Below are 19566 nucleotides of genomic sequence, written 5' to 3'. Positions count from 1 at the left end.
ATACTATAAAATTATTTATCAATACATTTACAAGTTACTGTCAGTCGTTTCTACACGCATGCTCATTTAGGTGTATCAAAAAGTGGGGAAATAGCATAAGATAGTAAGTAGGGGAACTTAATGGAAAGTGGAGATTTTTGGTACCGCATATATGACTCTTATGTTTGCCCTAATCGATAATACGTTGGAAACTGTTGATATCATACGAATGTTTGCTTTAAACAATTATTCTTTTTGAAATCTGAATTTCTTGTTCCACGAAATAGCGATGCAGAGTGTTATTAATTCTGTAAAAGGTACTGCGCTTGGTGTTGCCGAATACTTAACCCCTGTATTAAAGGTATGCCTGTATATAAATATGATATCTTCAAAACAGGTATCTTAAAAAAGTAAAAAGTAAAAAATATATTACATAAAAGTTTTGTGTAATGAATATGTCATTATTATGTACTATTTAATCGTTTGTTTACGTTATGTTGCTATATGTTTATGATATAATGTAATGAGTTTATTATGTGTTCTTCGTAATAAAACTTAAAGTGATAGATTTTTAAATAAACTCCTAAACTATATCGAATTTATTCTTTTATTATAATTATAAAATTGTGACATAAATATCTATAAGATTGTTATTTACAACATAAAAATGTAGAGAAAGAAAACAATTATGTTTATTTATGATATTGTCAATACAATAATTATAAAATTATACTTTATAACATATAAATTTTCAATGTAACAAAAGAAGTATCAGATTAAAATAAAATGAATTTTTTAAAATATCTTTGTTGTGTATAGACCTTTGTTTTTATAGTACTCTCAAGACAACTTTATATATAGCTTTTAATATATATTATTGTGTCCTGATTTATTTATTATTGCTTTAAATACTTGTATCCAATTCCTATCCTCTTAATAATAATTTCAATTAATTTACCAAATTTTTATTACATTTATAATGTTTATTTTTTATTATAAAATTCTTTATTTTGGCCAATTATGTTTTTTGTAACCTTTTTATTATCTCTGTTATTATAAAATATATATTATATAATTATAATAATTTTTGTTTGTATTAAATAACTTATACTATTAAAGGAAAGTAAATTTCGAGAAACTGGAGTATTAACACCGGAGGAGTTTGTGGCAGCAGGTGATCATTTGGTACATCATTGTCCAACATGGCAGTGGGCTACTGGCGATGAAGATAGAGTAAAATCTTATCTTCCTAAAACCAAACAATTTTTATTGACACGTAATGTTCCTTGTACTCGCAGATGTAAACAGGTATTATTGTCTTCGAAGAAATATAACATAATTAATATATCTTTCATTTATAAGTTATAAACAAAAGAGTTATTAATTTCTTCGAGACAAATTTTCTTAAAACCAATAATTTCACACTTATATATTAGCTATTTTAAATTTGTATAGTATGTATATAATATTTATTAAAAATAATAAGAATTTGATGATTATTAATTAATTTTCACTAGCTAAAATCTAACCACATACAGATATGTTAACATTGTAACCTTCGAATATCTCTTAAGATATTATATTATTTACTGAATATAAGAGAAAGATTTTAATTAATGCTTACAAATTGATGCATTATAACTTTCTAATATTAGATCATATTCTAGATTGAATACAGCAAAGAACAAGAGTGTATTATAGAAGAAGACGATCCAGAAGGTGGTTGGGTTGATACACATCATTATGATTCAAGCCTTGGTGGAATCGAAGAAAGAGTAACCGAAATGACATTAGATGAAACACAACTTTCCCAGTCAATTGGTACAGAGGAAAATAATGGAGATAATAATGAGGATGATGATGATGATGATGATGGAGATGCTGCAGATATGGAAGCTTTTGAAGTCAGTGGAATGTTAGATGAACAGGATAAGGTATTTTAATTTTAGATAGTTATTATGTTATAATTAATGAATATTTATATTAATTAAATTGTTCTATTACATTTCAACAATGTTTAATTTTTAAGACTTGAAACTATCACAATTTAATAAAATTTAAATTAAATAGTATGCAGCAAAAATTACAAAGAAACCAGCCAATGAGAAATGGGAATCATTTTCTGAAGGAGAAATTATTCATACACGTACATATGACTTATATATTACATATGATAAATATTATCAAACTCCTCGATTATGGCTTTCAGGATATGATGAGGTTTGTATTCCATTTACCAAGAGTATATTTATGTATTTTATTTATATTGTAAAAGAAATTATATGTAGAATATAAAAAGACTTTAGTTCCTAATATAATCATTTTTATAACAGAATCGTAAGCCTTTAACAGTAGAAGAAATGTATGAGGACGTTAGTCAGGATCATGCCAAAAAGACTGTTACAATGGAGGTACATCCTCATATCCCTGGACCGCTAATGGCTTCAGTTCATCCTTGCAGGTAATTAATTTTAAGTAAATAAATTAACGATTATTCAAATTATTATTTCTATTAGCATAAGATTCTTACTAAAATAAAATTATGCAGACATGCTGAAGTAATGAAGAAGATTATTGAAACTGTAATGGAAGGTGGTCGTGAACTTGGAGTACATATGTATCTTATAATATTTCTCAAATTTGTGCAATCTGTAATTCCTACAATCGAATATGATTATACACAAAATTTTATGTTAAACGCTTCTGGTTAATAGCTTTACAAATTTTCATTTTACCTTAAGGATAAACGTGATTTTAGTTTATAAGCGTAATATATACAGAATTAAAAGCATTGTGAAGCATATAATAAATACATTTCAATTCAGAAAACTATAAGTTTGTATGTGCACAAGACATTTCAATATAAAATCAAATTTTGCTGATCTTATGTATTACTTGCCAAAACTTATACCATTTTGTTTTGTTATTTTACCATTGCTATAAAAACAAAATAATTAGTATTTTCTAAATGTTATAAACTATTTTAAATTATTCATGTATAAAGATCTTTTATTTAAAAAATAATATATATATGAAGGTATATAAAGTTATATATCAATAGTAAAAAGTAGAACATATATATATATATATATATATATATATATATATGAAAGAACTGAATTCATAAATAAATTCGTATTTCATTAAGATTATTATTTACCCATTAAATATTTTTACTGCATGAAATCTATCTGACAGATAGATTAAGGCAATTGTCAGTAACAGCAGTGATAGAAATGCTGTAATAATATGTATTACAAATCCATATATGTATGTACTTATTATGTCTGCTTTATTTAAGGTTTTCATGAATTTAACATGTTTGAATACTTTTGAATAAAAAAACATCTTTAATAAAATGTAATATTTTTTTTAATATAATAGAATAAGAATGAAAATTTGTTCATTTTTAACTATTCAGCATATACAGAGTGGTCACCTAGGAGTCTAAGCTGAGATATTTTCGATAGTGTTAATTATATCCAAAAATATCTAGGACAAAATTTGAATGACATCAAGGGGAGCATATTCTGATGTTATTAGCTTTTCAGTAGGTAGTCGTGTAAAGGTCATGTGAAGATAAATTTTATTCTTTAAATGAAATAATATATTTTTATATATTTACATTAATCAATGCAGCTCGAGATTTTCTATAAAAAATTATTAGCCTACTTATGTCGGAAAACTATTAGTTTGATAGATATTTTAACTTTGATTTTGTAAAACTTATCGTATGAAAGACTTTCGAAGATATCATCAGCTGCTATGATTTGAAGTTCCTTTTCTACTTTTTTGTCCAAGCGCGCGAGGCCATGAGACAAACCATCTTATCCTCACCATGCCGGTGCGGAGGAATGCATTTAACGCATCGCGCATTTACTTTCATTTCTGTTCCTAGGAGACAGTTCACTTGGTTCAATTCATTTCAAACTAAATGTATAATAAACTTTGAAATAGTATTAATTAATTATGTAGAGTTATTAATTATTATTGTTAATAAAAATATTAATATTAATATGATATATTATATAACAAATTGTTTTTATTTCAATAATTTAGATATATTCATATATTAATTACGGAAAGAATTATTAATTGTTCAATCATATATATATTTGTAGGAGAAAAGTCGAAAATATATGTATTTTGCGATAAAAATGGGAAATATATTATCCCTTTTCCAAATATTTTCTTATTTAGAATCACCATAGAAATATATGATATTTTTGTTAATATCAATTAATATCCAAAATTTTTTTTAAGAACTATATTTTATTTATTTTATTTTTAATGCTACAGTAAAAAAAATAGCAAAGATGCTATTTAATATTATAATTTTTTTATGTCATTATGTCCTATGTCTAAAATCGGTAATTGCATAGCAAATAATTCAAAATCTTTACATCAGAGGTCGTTGTTTCCGCTCAATTTTGAAATGGCGGTACTTGTACATTTTGTATTTAAATGTCAATTGCCGAATTGGGGATTTGTGAATAAAGACTTTACTTAAAAAACACTTTTTACGTATTTTATAACTTATCTATATTGAGTTTAATATGATATTACATTTAATATAGTATTGATTGTATTATCTTTCACAATTCCATTTCTTGTAGGTTAAGAAGTATCTTTGGTGATAGATCTTCGGCTACTTTGTAATTTAAAGAATATTTTAGAGAAAATGTCGACTTTGTACGATCAAATAAAGCTCCTCTACGAACAATCCTTATATTCAAATGTTATTTCGCTTGTAAGTAAATGTAATAAATGATTAAAGATATTTTTTTCTTGAAATTAGAAAATAAATTTTTAAATAAAATTGCACTTATTCATAAAAAATGCAAATAATTAGTGTGTTTTATAATTTGCATGTGCTTTATAAAGTATCTTAATAAATTAATATAATTATCTCCATATTATAGGCAAATTTAGTGTTATCATTAAGTGAGCACAATTCAGATTTATTGCCAATACATGGAAAGTTCCACATTTACGTTTATTATGCGGATGCTCATTTTTACTTAGGAAAATATAAAAGAGCTGAAGCACTGTATAAAAAATCTTTGCAATTTCGTAAGTGTTTATTGAAATCTAAAGGTGCTACAAAGCCTCTAGAAGGACAAAAAGATCTACCAACTGATGTTGATATAAAATTTCAAATCCATTTATGTTTAATAAAATTAAAAAATCCTCAAGAAGCACTTCAAGTGCTGCAAAGCATTCCTGGTAAACAGAGAACGCCAAAGGTAATTTAAATAAATTTTAATTTTAATGTTTAATTATGTATGTAAATAAGTTTTTATCTTTAAGGTAAACATGGCACTTGCAAAAATGTTTCACGAACAAGGAATGGAACGTTCTGCAATTACTACATATAAGGAAGTTTTAAGAGAATGTCCATTAGCCTTAGAAGCTGCAGAAGGTCTTCTTTCGCTTGGAGTAAAGGGAATTGAAGTAAATTCACTAATTGTAGGTTGTGCATCCAGTTTGTCAAATTTAGACTGGTTGAATACATGGATCAAAGCTCATGCACATATACATAATAGAGAATATACTCATGCAGTATCAACATTGAGGTCTCTAGATAATGTTAGTCTATTAAGGGATAACTTCAATTTATTGACAACAATGGGAGAATGCTATTATTATGCTGGAGATGATAAAAATGCTTTATTGTGCTTACGAAGAGCAAGAATTATAGAACCAGATATTATGAAAGGGTAATAAGATTTTTATGGGACACTATATTTTATATACTGTCATAATTATAACTTATACAGTTATATTTTGTAACTTTTTATAATTAATTAAATTAATTTAATAGGTTTATAATGTATAAAACACATACTTTTTGAATTTCTGTTTGCGAATAGGGTTGATGTTTATGCTGCAGTATTATATAAAACACATAGTGTTAAGGAACTTGAAAGACTGATTCCAATAATAACAGCAAGTAATGAGTGCAGTGGAGAAGTATATGTTGCCATGGCATATTCTCTTTATGCTACTAGAAAGCTTGGTAGAGCAAATACATTTACAGCACAAGCCTTAAATTTAAATCCAAATGATATAGAAGCAACAATTCTTCGAGGAAACATTTTGATAGAACAGAAGAAATACCAAGATGCATTATTCTTCTTTAGGCACGCAGTACAATTGAAACCATATCGTTATGAACCACATAAGGGTTTGGTAGATTGTCTTGTAGGAATGCATAGATTGCGGGAAGCTATCAATATCGCCAGTGGATCTTGTAAACAACTTGGACACACTACAAGAGTTCTCACGGTAGTTATATCAATTAATTGTGATAGTTTATTTTTTAATATGTACATACAATTTGCAATTATAAGCAATATCTTACTTAATTTAATGTGTATTAAACTAGGCATATACATTTTAAGAATATTAATTATAAATTAAAAGTAATATTGTATAGCTTTATGCATCTGTACTCATGAAAGATCCAGTTTCTGTTGGAAAAGCAAAGAATCTTTTGGAAAAGGCATTACTTCAAGATGAAGTTTATCTACCTGCTGTATATCTATTAGCTGAAATATATGAACAAGAAATGAATTTGGAAGCTGCAATTGCATTACTTGAAAGACAGGTAGAAATACAAACAGCATGTAAATTACATCAGATGCTTGGAGATCTATGGGCAAGAGTTCACAATGAAGAGAAAGCTCTGGATCATTATGCAATTGCTTTAAAGTAGGTTTTTTCAATTTATTCATTTGTTATTAATAGATATAAATATTAATAAAATGTATTTAAACTTATCAGGAATAATGTATAGTATAATGTCTAACACATGTTTCCATTTGAAAATTTATAGTATAGTAAATATAAACTAACATAATGTTCTAAATTAGTCTAGATCCAAACAATAGAAGAGCTTTGGAAGGTATGCACAGACTAGACAACTCTTCAAATAAACTGGATACAGCTTATTACATGACTGTGGGTGAAGAACAAACAGATACAACCTATGATGTTGGTGATGGTTTGCCGGATACTGACAATGATGAAGCACCTGATGAAAGTGAGACTGAAGCTGTATGGTCAGATATGGATCTTGAAGCAAATAGCCAATAACAAAAAAATCTTGTTATAAGATTAAATAGATTCAATATAATTAAGTTAAAGCTGTAATTACATGTATTAAATTTTCTTACTTTATTTCTTTGTAAATAAGATCATTTGTCTTATTACTTACGTGCAATGTTCTCAATTATTTACTTATAAATTGTCAGAATATTTACTACCATTTTCTGAGTAATTGAAAATGTGGAAAAATATTATTATTACAAGAATTTTATATACAAATTATTCCTTAAATCATGTCTTCAAGGACTAGTACTACTGTTTTCATAACTTCTATTCATCTCATATGAATAAGAAATTTTTTATCAAAAATACATCAATTTTTTTTTACAGATATTTTATTTGTTACTTTTTAAATCTATTTTTTTAAAGTTCTGAGTAACAACAGTATATATTTAACAAAAATTTGTTACACCATACGGGAAACAAATATGTAAAAAAGATATAGGACGAAAAATTGAAAAAATGTTCTTTCTATAATCTTGTTATGAGAGTGTTAAAAACGATGTATAAATAATTATGCCTAAATATGTTGTAATATTTCAAAATTTATATTATTTAACATAGTATCACTTATTAATTCAAATTATATGTATAATATATATTCGATTTATTTATTTAATAATAATATATATTTGGTCATCTGCAACAACAGTTGTCCGTTTTAGAACTAAAAAAATTAACAGTAAATAAACTAAAAAATGTATATACAAAAATTTAGTAGATTTGAATATACTATCTACAATGTTACCCATTTACTACACATGTAAATGAAAACGAATCATTGGATAAATGATTAGAAGGCTATATTTTAGATAATAATGGGATTTTGAACTTTTAAGATTTAAAGACTATTTCATGGGAATGAAAACTGTAAATAAAGGAGCAAAAATTAAGTACAAATCAAAATAATTTTCCTCTGATGTACAAAAGGCAGTAATAAGAGCAGTAACCAGCAAATTACAATTTTAAAATACATTTTTCTTGAACTGTAATTCTTTAAAACAATGTATACTGTAACTGCAAAGTGATTTGTTTAATTAATTTTAGATTGAGTATAAACATTTATAACATTTCGTAACGCATCATAGAGGATTCTTACAATTTTTTAATTGCATTTACTATTTATTTACAAAAATAACCAATTGGCAAAATTGAATCTTAAATTATTAATTTATCGTTTTTAAACAAAACACGCAATATTGTAAAATAGCTTCATAACGCGAAAACTAATAGTGTATACTAGAAACTGAAATCTTTTTTTTAAGGTTTTAGATCAGTGTTACAGAATTTTTAAATAAGCGATCAATAGTGTCAGTGACAATATACATACATATGAAATAAAAATTTATGACCATATAAATGCGATATATGCTAATATCTATTTCCTGTTTTAACACTTCTCAGGAAGTATCATAAATATAAATAAAAAATATTACTTTTATTTTTATGTACAATAACCTCGATGTAATATTTAAATTTTTCTGTTTAGCTATTTTTCACGAATAATTATAAATAATTTTAAGGAAACACTAATTATATTTATTTGTTATTTTTATTATTTGTATATTTTTAAAATAAATTAATAAATTTTATATTATTTTGAGAAAAGCAGAGAAGTATTTTATCTTTCGCATTTATTTGTCCAAAAAGTACTGTTTTGTCTTGTACATTATTAATTTTCAGAAATATTGTATACATTGAATAAAAGTACATACTACAGATAGTTTATTTACACACTATACAGGATTGGAGATTCATAGAATCAATAATACTATTAATGCGCGAATTAATAAATCGATGTACACCATACTTACGCTTATTTGTCTACTTATTTTGAAAAGAAGGATCGCACAAAGGATACGCACATTGGCGGGATTGTTCACTGACAAAAAAAGGTCACAACTGAAATTATGTATGCTTAATTATCATATAAAATTAAAATAGCCAACGTCACATATGTATATGTACCCTTCCTAAGCAAAGGAGAACTTTTAGATTCGATGTATTTAGAAAACGCAGAATTCAGTCTTAAAGGTAGGAAGCACGCATTTTCCTAAATAATTCGCTTTGGTCTTAGAACTGCGTTCATATTACATGTATGTATATATGCATCTCATTGCTTCAACCTTATTTGACAATATTAATAAGCATCTTAACAAGAATGAAAGCATCATTTGTGATGCAACTAATACGCATTTAAACAGTTTGCACAATACGAAAATTAATAAATAGATATGACCAGAATGTAGATAGGCATTAAATATAAAAAAATGATCTATAGATAAATTTGATACATAAAATTCATCGCTCTAATGATCATCTTTTACTACTTACAAGAATAAGTTTGTCGTCGCAATGATACATGTTTCTCTTTTAAAGTATTTTTGAATGCTTCCCTTTATCCATTATTTTCTCGTGTAGTTTGTTTGTGTTGTATTTCTTTAAAAGTTTTGACCTGTACACTTAATCTTTCCGCTGAAGTAGTGGTAGAAGAAGAGGTAATGGAAGAAGATGAGGAAGACGAAGAAGATGAAGACGAAGACGAAAACGACGAAGACGAAGATGGATCGTCATTAACAATTGAAGGAGCACCTGGACCAGGTGATGGACTATGCACAGGTCGAAAAGAACAACCAAGAGAGTCAAGACTGGAACAAGACTCTGGAGTTCCAACTGAACTAATAGTTCCAGGATGTAGACTAGATATTGCTACATCCAACCTATGTTGAAAGATAAAGCATTGCATATACTAATGACTTTGTAGCATTAATCTATTTTAAGTAATAAAATTACCTAGATGCAGCAGAAGTTAGCAAACCAGAAGTACGTTTTGCAGGAGGTTGTAACTGATCCATTCCAGAATCATCTAATTCAAATTTTCTCTTAACTGATGCCAAACAACTCGGTCGTATTGCAATAGGACTTAGGCTCCGTCTTCAGATACAAAATTGTTAATTGATAAGACCATACTAATAAACTATACCTTATTATATAGAAATATAATACACATGACAAAAAATAACCTTGTAGCAAAAGCTTTTCTAGTAGGGCTAGGTGATAGATTATTTTTCCATGTAGCTGCATGAACACCAGGCGAATAGCAATGTCTTTGACCAAAACCAGTTCTTGTTGGTGATGGTGAAGAATATGTAGTTGAACCACTTACAGATAAATTGATACTCAAGGGATCAAGAATTCGTTTAGCAATTGGTTGTGATTCTATCTTAAATTGCAATGAAGCTGATTCTGAGTCCTTAAAGGACAATCCTTCTGCCTCTATGGTGAGGTCTTCCCATGATTGAGAGATCTGCATGGCACTGTGTATTTCTTTTTCATGTGCTGCTTCACGACCAGCAACATCAATGCATTCTTCTTGTCTCAATTGACTTACACGTGGTGTTAGCCTAGGAACAGTTCCAGGACTCTAAAACAACAATTATTTTATCATTAAAGACAGAGTCAGTGGTATAAAGTATCATAAAACTATAGTCAGCAAATGATTTTCTTATTAATAAAGCTAATTACTCTATGACCACTACATTTATATTTAATTTTAAATAATCGTTTTCTTGTAATTTTAAAATAATACATAATAAACATGGACATTGTACATATACAAGATTCATTCTTACACTAGTGCTGAAGCGTCTTGTACGAGGTGAATTTGAAAATATGTTAAAATTTGATGGGACATCCCTGCAAGCAATTAAATTATTATTTTGCGATTGTATAATTTGATTAACTGATTATAGTTAAATTTAGCACTTAGATTACATTGATTAGCTTAATACAAAATACCTTGGCGCAGAAGCGGAAGGTGATGTTACAGACATCGTTGCAGTGATCTTATTGATCATGGGTGCACTGCTAGACCGTTTCAAGCTAATTACTGTGTAGTCAACATCCATGATCATCCAGACTAACTATTTCTTGATACATCTGTCTAGAGACACTTGTCAAGAACTCGAAGTACATTGAAGATGTGCAACAATCTAATTCACTAAGTAAATTAATAAATAATTCTTGGCACAAAATAAACGTATATTGCGCTTTCTCCTGCTGTTGCTATTCGATATTTCAATAATAGTAAATTATGTCTTTTAGCAGAAGAACTAAGAAGATGCCGCATTTGAGGTCTCATTTAAACACTGCCGCTCCGATTTTCGTTTCACTTTTTGTTGCGCGGTTAACGCAAAATATTTATAATCTATTTTTTGCTTTATAAAATAAAATAAAAAAACTATAAAAACGTACGCTTTGTCAAATTGAAAGTGTACATAGCAAAAGTACGAAATAGCAAGGTACATAGACAAATTCTGATATTTCTGATTTTTAGTTCCTACTTGAACCACCGTACAGAAACCAAGTTACAAATTATAAGTTAATTTAATTTCGTAACCCCTAATCCTTCAACGATACCACTAACTGCAATTAAATTGTGATTTCTTCGACTGACCGTCGAACACCTATCGTTTCTTATCATGAAGCACGCGTATGTCAGATCTGGCTATGATCCTTTTGCTTCCTTAGAAAAAATCTTTCATGATTAGGAAGCACACTGAATTTGCTGGTAGACGGGAGCTCTCGTTAAATTTACAATGCTAAGCGTACATGATCGAATTGTAAAACTAACTACTATATAAATTATTAGCAAGAGGAAAAAGGGAGGAGAATTATGCTATCTTCAATGATCCTTTTCTAAAATCATAGTTTCTCTCTCTTTCTTCCAAAAGGCGCAACATTTAAGTATTTTCAATAATATTTGTGCACTGAATCAATTTAAAATGTTTACTACAAATAAGAAAAAAATAATTTGAATATAATGCTATACGTTTCTGGAATGGAATGATGATTGCATATATAATCGAATTTTAAGCAGATAATTTTCTCGTCATTATGAATATATGCAGTTGGTGCGCATAAAACAAAAGGATGTTTAATGGTGGTATTTTCAATAGAAAAAGAGAGAAAAATGCTTAAAATTTATATATCGTGTCAGTTCAAATATCTTTTATAAGACATATTTTATTTTATATATATGTAATAGTATATCTATTATAAACATACGTTAATTATATTATTTTAAATAACTTAAAATAACTTTTCTAATTTCTATAATGAAATAGCTTTTTTCAAAAATACAAAATCTAAAAACTGATTTACCGATATAATGTTTACATAATAAATATAAGAAATTATACGATATTTGTTGAATTATATAATTATAATTATAAAATTATTTACCATGTCGTATAATTATCAATAGTTTTATTTATTGTGGTTCAAAAGTAGATATCGGAAGATACACCACAGAAAATAAGTTTATATTCTTTTTAAAATGTTATAAATATAACAGGATAATAAATTAACGACATATTCTGTAATATATATAATATATTGCTATATTTTGTAACATAATATAATCTTTAATATAATCACTTATTTTTTGTATCTATCTATATAAAAGATTGTGATCATTAGAAAAATAACATTTATATTCATATATATTTGTTTTATTGTATTTTCAACTCCTATAATTTTAAAAATTAATTTTTTCCAAAAATATAAGTTTCATAATTAAAAATTTAGTATTATTTATGAAAACAGGAACATTTATTTATTTTCTACATATTTTATATTCAATTATTAAAGTCTATTATCTTAAGTTTAAAAAATCCTGTCTGTGATATAGCAGAGTATAGAATTAATGTTAAAAACAATAGCGATTAGTAGATAATAGTTTCAAAATATTAATGAGAGTAAATGAATTTTTTATATTTTTAGATAAAAATTTTATCTTTTTCGCGACAGGTGCCAGCTATATCCGGCATCCACTATCCTCGTTCACGACGACGATAAATATATATACATAATATAATAGTAGTATTTTATTATTTCTCTAAATTATATTCTATCATTGTTATATAATTTTCAATAAACAACTCAAAGTGAAGATTCATTGCAGGATTTATTTTTAAAATACAGAACGAGGTCTCAACAACATTCCCTTTATCCAATACATCCTCAAGTCCTCTGTTGTTTCAACGAAATCTAAGATTTTAAACGAACACGTTGGAAGAACAAAAAACGCAAGACGCTCGTACGGTGGCACTCGGCGGCAGGCGGCCCGTGGAGGCGCATTGATGGCTGGTACCCACCGTGGCGAAAGTGTTAAATATCTTTCAATTAATATGTATTTTAAGATACTGAACATTTATTTTTATGCCCGTTATAATTAAGTAATATCACGTATTTCTTTCCCTAATTTCTAAATTAAGATGGAGAATGAAAAATAGTTTTGAGCAATATTAAAAAGTTTTATTTCTGCTTTCCTCATGCAAACTCTATCTGTTTTAAATATACTGTCTCATCTAAACTGAGATAGCAAGGTATATAAGAAAATACATATATAAGGTACGCGAACGATGGTAATTGTTCTTAACAATTATAGAGTTGCAGCAATGAAAGTTCCATAACCACAGTTACTTAACATTTGGTACAAATAAAAAAATGCCACATTGGATTTCTTATTAAAATTAATCTATTCTATATCTATATCTGCATATCGCATATTTAAATGATTATCTATTATTTGAAATAGTTCTAATGGTTGTGGTATTCTACCAGTTTCCAGTTTAGACCACACTGGAACATCTAGAACATAATGAATAAATTAGATACATATTTATAGACGCTGTATAATTATATTTATTATAATTCATAGGAACATTGTTTACCATTAAAATGTATTTCAAAAGCTCCTGATGATATGAAATGTCCTTCTATGGCATTAAAAATAAAAAATATCATTATACAGGAATAAAACCGATTATCTAGACACCATTGCCACAGTGATGTTGGTGGTTGTCCTAAATCAAGCCCACTTACTATTAAAATTATCAGTAAAATTTTTGCAAAACTCTAAATAAAAATAGGAAACATAGCATATTAATAAATAACAGATATTACATATTATAAAAACAAAATACAATTACCAATAATTTAGCAATGAACATCTTATTATGAGAGGGCATATAATTTTCTCCATCAATTTGTAATTCTGGATACTTTTGCTGAAGGATATTGACATATTCTTCAAAAACTTTTCTATATCCACATGAATAACTGAAAGAAGAAAAAATAAAAATTATTAGCCTATTAATGAAATTATAAACGTATAAATAAATCATAAAAATTATATATGTCAAAATATATCGAATAAAAAAGGTAAAATTATTGTATTTTTACAATTAAATTTTAAAAACTCACCAATAGAAGAATTTTAACGTCGGTCCCGCTTTTGCGTTAAGTTTGGTTAATGAAACTTGATTGTCATCAGCTTTATTGTCTAATGCGCATAAAATAACGCAGAAACACAAAATTAATTTCATACGACGCAGCATTCTTTAAGTCATTGAAAACTCATCAATAGTTTAAATTTTTATCGAAACAACTATATTTTTGTCTTCTAAAAGACGCCAACTAATACTCGTCTACACCTGTCTACACCGATTAGTCACTATCTGCTGTTAAGCAGTGCAATTCCGAATTGAACCGAGTTGAACCGAATCGAGTAAAACATAACTATCTATACAATTATATCAGATCCATTGAATTCGCTTGATTAAAATAATACTAAGTTATAAACTTAATTTAAACATTATTTTGTATTTCTTTGTTTTTTTTCTCATAAATCTTTTACTTTATAATAAAATTGAAAATATTTATTTACTTTCTATCAAAATTACTTTTATTAGATTTATTTACAATATATCTTTTAAAGTATCCATATCAATACATTAGATTTCAAGGCAGACTGAAAATAAAATAATTTTTAATAATAGATTCATGAGTAAATTAATTCATTTGGTAATTTCCAATAAACACATATAATTGTATTAGGACCATGTATATATACTCTTACGATTTTTATAATTTATTATTCAATAATCTATACATATACATTGCGATCATAAATTCATTGTGTAATTGAAATCACAGGAGATTTTACAGCGCAAAATAAAACGAAAACCAGGAATAACAAAATTACATTGAACGCTTCATTTTCGAGAAAATCGAATTTGAAAACTTGTCAAGTATATTTAAATTTGTCTAGTAGTCTAGCTCAACATAGACAAGAGTACAAGAATCATTCTACATGCGAAAATAAACCGAAAATGCAGAATGAAGTTATTTCATTTAAGATCTTGTTCTGAAAAAACAGAATTTGAATATGTTTGGTTAAGAATCAGTCTGGTATACATATATTGACAAATTCTCACATTCGGTTTTCTCGAAAACAAGGCCTTAAATAAAAAAACTTTATTCTATATCTTCAACTAATTTTCATACCTAGAGTAACCTTTTGTCGAAATGATCTACCCTTGTCTATCTGGGATTGGATAAATTCATATATATGTATATTTACCAAGTTTTCAAACTTGGATTTCTCGAAAATATATATATTCTCAATTTCCTTCTTACTTTGAGCTGTAGAATCTTTCTGACTTTAAATGTACCACGAATTTAGGATTACAGTATATAGTAAATAAAATAATATAACCAGTTTCTTTCTGATATAATGTATATATAGCACACTCATACCGTGTTTAGTATATTTAGCATACCTAGTAATAAAAAATTCACTTTTTCTTTCAGGAATTAAATCTAATTTCTGTTATCTAGTGACATATTACAAATTAGATTTGAAACAATTATTTTTAATGAAAGTAATTGAAAACTATAATAATGTATACAACTTTGTGATTTGCTACAATGTTTATTTAAAAATTTTTGAACTAAACACACACATACATGAATCATATAGTATGTATTACAATGCTAGATTACTAGCAAAATGTTAGGTATGTGCAGGATGTCGCATTTAAAGTAATCTTAATAAACTGCTTTGCTATTTTTCAAAGACTATGGAAATGATAAAGTCAATATAACGCAGTAAAATCGGATGCACCATTTGGCCTTTATATTTAGAAAATATTTATTTATAATACTCCTCTTCAATAGTTTTTACTAATTAATAATACTCTCTCTAACAGAAAGATAAAAATTGCTTCTTTAAATAAATACTACAAACTGCAAAATATTCTTTTAAGTATTAATTACTAAACGTGGAAAAGAAAAATTCAAAATTGGAGCTGAGAAAAAGCAAGATGGATAAGAGTTATTTTTTATGCACTTTATAGTGTACAATGTATCTCTTAGTTTTAATGTGCATAAGTTTATTAAGTTGTTTTCATATATTAAATTTAGTATACAATTTTGTAAATAAAGTATACCAACCCTCAAACTTATTATGTAGTTTTATCAACAAAAATACTTGCTATTTGCTATATTTCATATTCAAAAGAACAATTTCTTTGTAAAAAGTACTTTGTAACTTTTTAGGAGGCCATTCTGGCAGCAATATGTTTGATAAAATTTTTGTTTGAAAGCCAAATAATTCTCTTCAAATAGTTTTTTGGAGAAAAAAAGGCTTCATCTTCAATATGATAATTGACTTGAGTTATCTCCAATGCGCGAAGCTGTCATAAATCTGGAAATCTAATGAAATTTATAAAATTTATAAATAAATATTTTAGGAAAGAATGAAATAATTAAGTTTAAAAACACTACTTAATTAAATGGATTACGTAGGAAAACTATAACAAGTTTTTAAATTTACCTCATAGGATCTTCAAGGTAATCTGGTGGTATCTTAAATAACTTGGGATCTATATCATTCCGAAAGGCAAATTCTTGAAAAGTGATTTTTGCTGTCACCGTAGGTAAAATAGGTATATCAATTTTTACAGGGAAACCAGGTGGTAATTTCATTAGAACAAATTCTCGCAATTTACTAAAATGTTTGAATGGCGCTATTACTTCCAAAACATTGAGTAACATATCGACAGTCAGTGGAAAATCTGGACTCATAGCAACTGTTGCTTTAAATGATTTACTGCTTTCCTTGTAAACAAGATTTCTTCCAAGAAGTGGAGATTGACCGGGTGGAGCCATAATATATTCTTCCCAAGTAATATTTGATTCTGGTGGTGGATTTAAAGAAGCTCTTCTAACTTGAGGCTAAAAGTTGATAAATTAGCATATTTAAGAGAAAGAAAATTCTGCTACTTTGTTTACCTTCTCATTAGCAAATCCTTGTGAACTTCCCTTTGTTAATGATTCCATAATAGCCTTATTTTTTTGTAAGTCTTCCTCGCTTAAATGTTCTCGTCGTTTCTTACTTTCCAAAACCATTCCGTCGATTTGGTAACATTCCGCGTGGAAAGGCCCTACCATCTCCTTTATTAAATATTTGAGATGTATCTCAAAAAAATTTTAAGAAAAGAACAGGAGAAGGAGGAGAAGTATCATAGGCAAAACCAACAATGCTGGCCTTACCCTTTTATCTTCACGAAATATCCAGCCTGTCTGAGCTTTTGAAAGTGTAATACCTTTTGTTGACATTTGTGCTGCCATGATATCACTTGACATAAGAATATCAACTTCATCTTGTATTTCCAATTCTGTTTCCTAAAAAATAAATCAGTGATAATAAATTCATTATTACAACTCATAATGAAAGATATTCAGTTGCAGGTATTAATTAATAAAAAGCAATTTGACCTCATATCTCACTGTTTGATAACGTTTAGCCAGATTATCAAGTACTGCCAATGATTTGCTTGGCTTTTTATCACCATTAAAAATAAATGATATGTCACCTCTTTCCCATCTCATATCATTGAAATCTACTAAAGTAGTGTCCATTCTGATAGATGCTCCCCTTTTATGTATTTTACAAACATCAGAAGGAAGTACACGAGAAACAAGTGGCACTGAAAAATTACAGACATTTGTAAATTATTACGATTGTTATAAATTGATTGCGAACGTTTATGCATTTATGGGAAATTCAAATATGAAAGAATATGCAAAAATATACAACATATCCAAAAAGTAAAGTTTTCTTATTGTAATATACATATAAATCCTATTTTTTCAGTGTTCATAAAAATATGAATTTGCATGCAAGCATCTGCAACTTAATTATAATTCAAACATAACATTAAATACCCCAACTTTGAAAATCCCATTTTAATTCCATGTAGAAGTCTCCCATTTGGCGTAATGTTGCAAGTAAATTTGGCCTTCTTTCTTCCATTTGCTCTCTAGCTTGTTGATTTAATTTTCTCACAAGTGATGATACTGTAATATATATATAACTAATATTAAAATTAGTTCTTTCTGATATGTAGCTTGCTATTATTTTTACTAACTGGTTTGTCTATCTCCATAACTGATTGCCTCTGCAAGTGGACTCCACCCAGCTAAGTTTTTTACTTTTACAGGTGCACCGTGTGCAAGTAATAATTGAATTGATTCTAAAATTTTATTTGAAACTTTACATATATGTCAATAATGTATATTAAATAATTATTTATGTATATTGGTGTATATTTGAAATATATATTCTTACCTTTTCTTCCTAACATGACAGCTAAATGTAATGGAGTATTTCCTATTGAAAGAAAATGAATTGTTTTATAATGTATACTTAAGTAAAATCAATTATCAACAAATATATTGTTAACAAAATTATTAAATTTATAATGTTTGTGTTAACCTTGTGTATCTTTTTCAGCGATATTATAAATTCTGATTAAAGAACTTAAAGCTTTAATGTCCCCTTGAAATATGCATTTGTGTAAAGGATATTTTTCATTTTCCAAATTCTCAGCCATGGCCATTTGTTGAGAAAATGATAGCCAAAATAGCAATGATTCTTTTCTTTATCTAATCGAATCTCTCTTGATATAATAATAATTTCCTTGTATTCCATTTCCAAAATATGGCACGTTATATTGAATAATCATATCAAAACTTTCATTACATGAAAATTATTCATGAATAAAAGTTCATTATTTGACGTTATACGTTTAATAAATAATAAAATCAATGAATGAATTTTATATTTGATTGAATATGTTTCAAGTTTACATTTAAACATCGATACTTTTATATGCCTTCTTTCGTGATATAATGCCTAGGATATTCATATACTTATAAAGAACTTTTAAATCGCGTTATATTATCGTTGTTTTACCAATGTTGTTACTTTTGCCGCTGTTTTTATTTGTCCTGTGTTATTCGTATTTGCGCTAGGTGGTTGTTCTTATAATCAAAGTAAATAGGTTGGTCACCTCATTTAACATCTCCCTTATAATACAATTACAAAGTGTTTATTATCAAAATGAATTTTATCAAATTGCAATTTATTTTAATATTACTTATCCTAAGTGGTACAAATACACTGCATTAATATCACCACATTAAGATGGTATTTACTTACACACTCTAGTACAGTTTATACATTGCAATGCATGTTCATATATGTATGTATCTGGTTATGTGTTAATGCATCAATGAAAACATCTTATGTTGATGAAAATATTATAATTGAAACATGAACATAAA

The 19566-nt window shown here is 27.2% G+C and overlaps 5 protein-coding genes across 6 annotated transcripts; 2 read left to right on the top strand and 3 right to left on the bottom strand.

Annotated features, from left to right (window-relative positions):
* Nucleotides 1-121: 121 nt before the first annotated feature.
* LOC126919706 (ubiquitin-like-conjugating enzyme ATG3) lies at nt 122-2873 on the top strand. Its single transcript, XM_050729216.1, has 6 exons — nt 122-340; nt 1099-1287; nt 1647-1913; nt 2050-2199; nt 2313-2440; nt 2528-2873. The coding sequence occupies exons 1-6, from the start codon at nt 269-271 to the stop codon at nt 2688-2690; spliced, it is 969 nt and encodes a 322-aa protein (XP_050585173.1). The 5' UTR covers nt 122-268; the 3' UTR covers nt 2691-2873.
* A 1553-nt stretch (nt 2874-4426) lies between these two features.
* On the top strand, nt 4427-7197 carry LOC126919713 (anaphase-promoting complex subunit 7). Its single transcript, XM_050729229.1, has 6 exons — nt 4427-4729; nt 4902-5225; nt 5290-5699; nt 5853-6267; nt 6419-6693; nt 6855-7197. Exons 1-6 carry the CDS (start codon nt 4661-4663, stop codon nt 7075-7077), a joined length of 1716 nt encoding a protein of 571 aa, XP_050585186.1. The 5' UTR covers nt 4427-4660; the 3' UTR covers nt 7078-7197.
* Nucleotides 7198-8706: 1509 nt separating this feature from the next.
* Nucleotides 8707-11801, bottom strand: LOC126919714 (PPP2R1A-PPP2R2A-interacting phosphatase regulator 1). Its single transcript, XM_050729230.1, has 5 exons — nt 10888-11801; nt 10722-10785; nt 10113-10513; nt 9883-10023; nt 8707-9809 (listed from the first exon to the last, which is right to left on the bottom strand). The coding sequence occupies exons 1-5, from the start codon at nt 11001-11003 to the stop codon at nt 9488-9490; spliced, it is 1044 nt and encodes a 347-aa protein (XP_050585187.1). The 5' UTR covers nt 11004-11801; the 3' UTR covers nt 8707-9487.
* Nucleotides 11802-13385: 1584 nt separating this feature from the next.
* LOC126919808 (thioredoxin reductase-like selenoprotein T homolog CG3887) lies at nt 13386-14637 on the bottom strand. The gene is made up of 4 exons (XM_050729400.1): nt 14359-14637; nt 14085-14214; nt 13827-14010; nt 13386-13743 (listed from the first exon to the last, which is right to left on the bottom strand). Exons 1-4 carry the CDS (start codon nt 14490-14492, stop codon nt 13631-13633), a joined length of 561 nt encoding a protein of 186 aa, XP_050585357.1. The 5' UTR covers nt 14493-14637; the 3' UTR covers nt 13386-13630.
* Nucleotides 14638-15848: 1211 nt separating this feature from the next.
* On the bottom strand, nt 15849-19463 carry LOC126919806 (ankyrin repeat domain-containing protein 13C). 2 transcript variants are annotated; one of them, XM_050729399.1, is made up of 9 exons: nt 19442-19463; nt 18569-18610; nt 18369-18473; nt 18166-18297; nt 17716-17927; nt 17491-17622; nt 17230-17391; nt 16772-17172; nt 15849-16650 (listed from the first exon to the last, which is right to left on the bottom strand). In XM_050729399.1, the coding sequence occupies exons 2-9, from the start codon at nt 18582-18584 to the stop codon at nt 16635-16637; spliced, it is 1176 nt and encodes a 391-aa protein (XP_050585356.1). In that variant the 5' UTR covers nt 18585-18610; nt 19442-19463; the 3' UTR covers nt 15849-16634. The 2 variants fall into 2 exon arrangements, with proteins under 2 accessions (XP_050585356.1, XP_050585355.1); XM_050729398.1 differs by lacking the exon at nt 19442-19463 and adding an exon at nt 18716-19432.
* Between the last annotated feature and the right edge of the window lie 103 nt (nt 19464-19566).

The sequence above is a fragment of the Bombus affinis genome, chromosome 8, assembly GCF_024516045.1.
Source record: "Bombus affinis isolate iyBomAffi1 chromosome 8, iyBomAffi1.2, whole genome shotgun sequence".
Classification (NCBI taxonomy): domain Eukaryota; kingdom Metazoa; phylum Arthropoda; class Insecta; order Hymenoptera; family Apidae; genus Bombus; species Bombus affinis.
The sequence above is the reverse complement of the archived record's forward strand: the minus strand, read 5'-3'. Positions and strand labels throughout refer to the sequence as shown.

Bases quoted from the DNA above. Each gene is read 5' to 3' on its own strand.
- LOC126919706 (XM_050729216.1), top strand. From the start codon at position 269: ATGCAGAGTGTTATTAATTCTGTAAAAGGTACTGCGCTTGGTGTTGCC. The intron at 341-1,098 runs GTATGCCTGTAT...ATACTATTAAAG, and splicing joins ACTTAACCCCTGTATTAAAG to GAAAGTAAATTTCGAGAAAC. The intron at 1,914-2,049 runs GTATTTTAATTT...TAAATTAAATAG, and splicing joins TGTTAGATGAACAGGATAAG to TATGCAGCAAAAATTACAAA.
- LOC126919713 (XM_050729229.1), top strand. From the start codon at position 4,661: ATGTCGACTTTGTACGATCAAATAAAGCTCCTCTACGAACAATCCTTA. The intron at 4,730-4,901 runs GTAAGTAAATGT...TCCATATTATAG, and splicing joins ATTCAAATGTTATTTCGCTT to GCAAATTTAGTGTTATCATT. The intron at 5,226-5,289 runs GTAATTTAAATA...TTTATCTTTAAG, and splicing joins GTAAACAGAGAACGCCAAAG to GTAAACATGGCACTTGCAAA.
- LOC126919714 (XM_050729230.1), bottom strand. From the start codon at position 11,003: ATGATCATGGATGTTGACTACACAGTAATTAGCTTGAAACGGTCTAGC. The intron at 10,024-10,112 runs GTTATTTTTTGT...TTGTATCTGAAG, and splicing joins AGAAAAGCTTTTGCTACAAG to ACGGAGCCTAAGTCCTATTG. The intron at 9,810-9,882 runs GTAATTTTATTA...CTTTCAACATAG, and splicing joins CTAACTTCTGCTGCATCTAG to GTTGGATGTAGCAATATCTA.
- LOC126919808 (XM_050729400.1), bottom strand. From the start codon at position 14,492: ATGCTGCGTCGTATGAAATTAATTTTGTGTTTCTGCGTTATTTTATGC. The intron at 14,215-14,358 runs GTGAGTTTTTAA...TTCTTCTTTCAG, and splicing joins ACGTTAAAATTCTTCTATTG to TTATTCATGTGGATATAGAA. The intron at 14,011-14,084 runs GTAATTGTATTT...ATTTTTATTTAG, and splicing joins TGTTCATTGCTAAATTATTG to AGTTTTGCAAAAATTTTACT.
- LOC126919806 (XM_050729398.1), bottom strand. From the start codon at position 18,839: ATGGCCATGGCTGAGAATTTGGAAAATGAAAAATATCCTTTACACAAA. The intron at 18,474-18,568 runs GTAAGAATATAT...ATAAAATTTTAG, and splicing joins TGTCATGTTAGGAAGAAAAG to AATCAATTCAATTATTACTT. The intron at 17,928-18,165 runs GTATTTAATGTT...GTAATTTTTCAG, and splicing joins ATGGGATTTTCAAAGTTGGG to TGCCACTTGTTTCTCGTGTA.